At 43.5% G+C, this 5,958-nt stretch overlaps 1 protein-coding gene across 1 annotated transcript; it reads left to right on the top strand.

Moving 5' to 3' along the window:
• Nucleotides 1–4,048: 4,048 nt before the first annotated feature.
• On the top strand, nucleotides 4,049–4,984 carry LOC112978601 (olfactory receptor 4E1-like). Its single transcript, XM_026092205.1, has one exon. The coding sequence runs from the start codon at nucleotides 4,049–4,051 to the stop codon at nucleotides 4,982–4,984; it is 936 nt and encodes a 311-aa protein (XP_025947990.1).
• Nucleotides 4,985–5,958: the final 974 nt, after the last annotated feature.

Genomic DNA, 5,958 nt, shown 5'->3' with positions numbered 1-5,958 from the left:
ACAGAGAHCTGCCTCCTYRYTGYAACAGCCTATGACTGCTGCAGGGCCATCTGCAACCCCATGCACTATCATCTCACACTCATGCGAGACTATGCCTACAGCTGGCTGGGGCTGTGTGCATGGGGACAGGGATCCCCTGTGGCCTGACTGGAATTACGATCAAACTGCCCTACTTCACAGAATTTGACAGCTTGGTCTGTGATGTGCAGCCAGTGATCAAGCTGGCTTGCACAAACACCTACATTATTGAGATGCTGAAAATCTCCAGCTCTGGGCTCATCTACGCTTGCTTCATGGTCCCACTGGCCTCTTATGGCATCCTCCTAGTCTTGCTAAAGAAACATCTGTCCAGAGGTTTGCATAAGGCCTTCAATGCTTCTGCCATCTGGCTCATGGTTGTAATGCTCTTCCTGGGATATTGCATCTTCATTTACTCCTGTTTTGGCACCAGCTTCACTGAGGGCACTGTGATATCAGTCTTCATAAAACAACCGTCACCTCCTGCTAAATCCCATAATCTGCATCCTAGGAAATGAGTACATGAGGTGGGCACTCYSCARGCTAATTGGGAGAAAAGTAGCCACAGAGGAGAAATAAAAGCTAGAGCAAAAGCAGCTGCACTTTCCAGGGTCAGCTGCTGTTTTTCAGCTTTACCAGCAATAGGTAAATTTCATTGTGACAAATTAGCATCTAACCTCTTTCTGTGCAGATAATCCTGGTACCTCAGTTTGTAACCTGCAGGCCATACATATCAGCCTGTGTCTGAACTCTCTTGCCTCACCGAGAAACATAAAAAAAAAGTGGTTTCTTCCAAGATTAAGTTACCATACAAAAGACGTCACTTTCTACCCTTTTTTTTTTTTGGAAGTGTATTCAAAGCAATGTGCAAGTTTTCATTTTGAGATAGGATTTTAGGAAGCTGAGGCTTGGTTAATTCCTTTGCTTGATTTTCCCCTTTTTTCCCCACACTGTTCTAAAATTGTTCTAAACTTCCATTAGTTCTTACTGACAGAGCAGCTAAAGATGTAAATGAAGAACCGGAGAAAATAATCCTGCCCATACTTGACTTTTTGTCACTATTGCAAGGAGGTAAGAAACATAATGCTTGAATTCCATTCATTAGGCATATTGTTTATTAATAGTTCTCTCTTTTTAAGGAAAATCCCTTAAGATGAGTGCCTGGAGCAGCAATCCTTTGTCAGTTCTCCATCGGTGCTTTTGATCACTCAGTTTGCACTAGCTGCAGTGTGCAGATTTACAGCATGGCAGCTCTTATTCAGAGGCCTTCTTGCACACTGAGTTTGTGATCCCTTTCCTAAGTCCAAGTCATTTGGGCAGAGCTCATGGGCTGTATTCTGCTCTCCCAGTGCATAAACTTGGTGTTAGGTCACCAAGAACAGCTTTAAGAAGGCAAAGCGAGTTATGTGGCATGGGTGAACATTTGTTCTTTGTCTCCAAAGGCCATTGAAATGGACTTTGAACAATTGTGCGAACTACTATAACCACACAGATTTGCTGGGTGACTAACTGGACCCACAGCTCTACTCCCAAGGGACTTATTAAATCTCTTCCAAAGCTTATACTGTCAACAACCTAGGATAATTTAACAAATCCCTTTGTGACTGTCTAGTAAGGCATGAATTTAACATTCCTTGAGCCCCAAATCTGTCTTTCAGACAAGCACACAGCCCAAGCTTTATCAGGTCTCTATGACTTCATCACAGCACAAAAAGTTCTGTATTTGGTGTTCAGAGTAATTGAGTACCACAAACTCTTGCTCTCCAGAACTAGCCGTTATGGGGGAGGGTTGAAGATGTAAGTCACCTCTACATCCCTGTTTATCTTGTCAGCGTTGAGCTTCAGCTTCTGATTTGGGGGCATTTCTTCTTCATATTGGCAGGTATACTTTGGAAGTAGGCAAGAAGTTCAGTTTCTATTTTGATTTTTGCATTGTTCATGAAGTGACCAATTGAGAAATTATTTTTGTTTCTCTCTCTCTCTCTCTCTCTCTCTTTTTTTTTTTTTTTTAAGTAAGACTTGCACTAGTTAAATATCAGGACAATCTTTCAGTACGAGGGGACCATCTGCTCAAGATAACTTGGCTATATTAGAGGGACCAAAAAAAAAAAAAAAAATCCAAACCAAAGCGAACCCTGCCTGTTCAGTTGCAGGAATTACCAATTCCTCTGGCTAGAGGAATTTACGGATGCTGATAAAAAGGAAGAAATTTGTTTATCTATCTCCATTTTTCAGACCAAAAATTACTTTTTCTTTTATGGAGAAAAAACACTGGAATTCAACTCACAATCATTCTTTTTCCGGACACCACTGGAAACTACATAAGTAAGCTCACTTTTCCTCCCTACTCTGTTTCCTTTTGGGTTTGTTGCAGGGAGAAGGGGCTGAGATATTGACTGGAAGGAGAACAACACTTCTGTTTGGTTGCTTTTCAGTTATTTTTGTAAGACCTTGAGTACAGGAGGAAATCAGGCATCTGATTCTACCAGGTGTCTTTGGAGACATCAGTATCTGTCTCTCAGCAGACTCCAAATGAAGACAGGAGCCTCTATGCATGTCCTTGGCAACTTTAGAGCCCTGTGAAAATGCTAGTCATGGGAGCTGTAACAGGCAAAAATACTAATGTGAATCTACATTTTACAGGCTTGTGGCTCCACTTGTAACAGCTGCAGACCACTTTTGGGGTATTCAGCCATTTCTGGAGCGTCCACATGCTGTTAGAAATGTAGCTATCGTTCAGGTGCTTGGTTAGCCCTGTTCTCAGAAGCTCAGCRTRTCAGCAGCAAGGAAACCACAGTGACATTGATTTCCAAATACAAGAACTCTGGGTTCATGCTCAGAGATGGCTTCATTTTAGCAAGGTGGGGAACTTTGAGAAGTCCTGCCATTTCCCACATCATTATTTTTGTTGCATGACCACCTTGAACCATGCACTGCAAACAAGCTTTCTCCTTTGTTGGACAGGGTTCCTATTTGATGTCCTCTCGTCTCACTCCTATTCCAAAGACAAGATTTTGTGTTTGTGCATGTGTACTTTTAATTAGTTTGCCAAAATTTTTAAATTTTCATTTCAAAATGAAAATAAAATCACAGGAACACTGGAATATGGAATGGGCAGAGATATTCAAGGTTACTGAATTCGTGACCGCAGGTGTTGCATTGCTTGATCCCTTGTAAATACATCAGATATCAAGCAGCTAAGGTTTCTGACTGGTTCCTGACTGAAAAACAGGTGAATCTGTTCTCCCCAAGCAAGGTTGCAGCTGGGGAAGTGAATGCCACACTCAAATGAATTTGCAGAAAGCTATCTAGCAGGAAAAGAAGGTGTCATGCCACTCTCAGAGACTGTGCTGGGTGTTCTTACTTTTGGGAGGAGGTTGGAAAACCAGGCAAGACTTAGCAAATAGCAGCARCAAGTATCTAGGGTCTTAAAAATGATCTTTTAGTGAAAGCCTAAATCCCTAGTCTATGAGATCTATGAAGAAGTTAGCAGTGACTTCCCTGAAGTCTATTCAGATGTCATCTCACTAAACTGCAATGCCCAACACAGAAGTCTTCCACTAATCATTTGGTTTCCTCTACAGTGAAGGAAGAGGAATAACTGCAGGCACARATTCATCCMTTTTATGTCTGACAATTGCAGACAGGTAGCTTAAACTAGACACCTGRAATCAGGAAAGATGGATCCTGAGRTACATTCTGCCAGGAGGCAAATCTTCCTGCTACCTGATAGCTCCTGAGTAAGTCAGAGAAGTAAGTCAGCTTGCATTGCATTGTCTGGAAACTGAAGAAATCTCACAGTCTCCCCTGAAAACCTGTTCCAGTACTCACTTGTCCTTCAAACTTGAATGCCTCTGCCAATATTAGGCATCACCTTTTGGGTAAAACTACTAGGCTTTACCCTGTTCTGTCTTTATTCCGCCATATGTCTCAAGTTTGTATGATTGTCATCATGTTCTGTCCTCTCATACCATAAATTTAATTCACCTTTCACTGTGTCCTTTCTCCTAGGTGCAACGCAGCAATAAACATGGCGTGGCAGAATCACACTACAGTGAGTGAGTTCTTCCTCTCGGGCCTCACCACCAACCATGCTGTAGAGCTGACCCTCTTCACCATCTTCATGGTCATCTACATGTTGATTATTTTGGGCAACATGCTCATCATCTTCATGATTGTGCATGACCAGCGTCTGCACAGTCCCATGTACTTCTTCCTCAGCAACCTCTCTGTCATTGACGTCTGCCACTCCTCAGTGGTGATGCCCAAGATGCTGGCTGACTTCCTGGTGGACAAGAAGAGCATCTCCTTTGAGGAGTGCGTGGCACAGATGTTCTTCCTCCACCTCTTTGCCTGCACAGAGATCTTTCTCCTCACCATCATGGCCTATGATCGCTGCATAGCCATCTGCAACCCCATGCGTTATGGCACCATCATGAGCCGGAAGATGTGCCTCCAGCTGGCCACGGTCATGTGGATGGGAGGGCTGGTACATTCTATGTCCCTCACTGCCCTGACCCTCARTCTCCCATACTGTGGTCCCAGTGCTATTGACAACTTCTTTTGCGATGTCCCCTTGGTCATTAGGTTGGCCTGCACAAACACCCATGTCTTAGAAATGCTCATTGTTGCCAACTCAGGCCTCATCTCTGTGGTCTGCTTCCTGGTGCTGGTGACTTCCTATGTGGTCATCTTGGTCTCACTGAGGAACCATCTCTCGGAAGGGCAACACAAGGCATTATCTACCTGTGCTGCTCACCTGACRGTGGTGACACTTTTCCTGGGACACTGCATTTTCATCTATCTCAGGCCAGCCAAGACTTTACCTGCAGACAAAGTCGTGTCAGTTTTCTTCACGGCCATCACCCCTCTGTTAAACCCCATTATCTATACCTTTAGGAATGAGGACATGAAAAATGCTTTGAGAAAGCTGTGCAGGAGGCAGATTGATTCCCAAGACAAGTGACACTGTTGGGAGTGAACGGAAGGCTGCCAATCCCCGGGTATTGTCTGTCCCTATCCCCTCCCTCCAGGGCATGTATCTTCGGATTTTGTCTTCTCTGCACCCTTAGCACTGAGCTGAAATCAAACAATGGCACTGGCTCTCATCCACAACAAGTTCTTTGAGGGATGCTTTAAGCTCATTTATCAGAGGGAAAGTTTTGAAATAGAAATGCCAAGGATATTCTAGATTATTATCCTCTAAGAACCCAGCTCCTTTGGGCTGTTAATCTAAGCAGCCTAAGCATATTTTGCAGTAACACTTCTTCCATTCAAAGGAAATTTATCCCTTCACCCTAAGTACTACTAGAAGAAGTTAATGCTTTAGCAAACACAAGACTACTTATTCAGTTTCTTCTTCTGGCCTGTGTGGTTAGCCTGAATTTGAGAGTTTCAAACTTGTCCTCACTCAGATAAGGATTTCATGGATGTACAGGTTTTGTGCAGACAGATATTTTTACCCCAAACCCTACTGCCCCTCTTTTCCTTGTATGCAGCAGGACAGATATTTTCTTTACTCAGGATGTTGCTAAATAAGCAGGTGAAGGCAGATTTGAGCTCTTTGCCCATTTTCAGCAGGGTGTCTGAATCAAATGATACTTTTAGCTTAGATACATCTACTTATCTATTTTCCATATGGCTGCACAAATGTGTTAGCATGACTTAGGGTGCAGCTTATGATTTGGAACAAGGAGTGAGGAGAGACAGAAACTCCCAAGTCTCCACTGCCATCAGGGAAAAGAGCAAATAGACACATGCTATGCCAATAGATGATGGTACAGTAGCATCAGCTGAGGAAGCTCATAGTCCTTGTCCTCTGGGCCACAGGCATACTCCTCTCTGGGGCAAAAGCATGACACAGATTCCTCCTGTGACAAATTGCCAAGGACCGTAGTGGGGTTTTGCTTGCATGCTTTTAGACTGAGGTAGCTGACCAAT

Source organism: Apteryx rowi, unplaced genomic scaffold, assembly GCF_003343035.1.
Source record: "Apteryx rowi isolate R43461 unplaced genomic scaffold, aptRow1 scaffold_947, whole genome shotgun sequence".
Classification (NCBI taxonomy): domain Eukaryota; kingdom Metazoa; phylum Chordata; class Aves; order Apterygiformes; family Apterygidae; genus Apteryx; species Apteryx rowi.
This window is presented reverse-complemented; position numbering and strand designations above follow the sequence as displayed.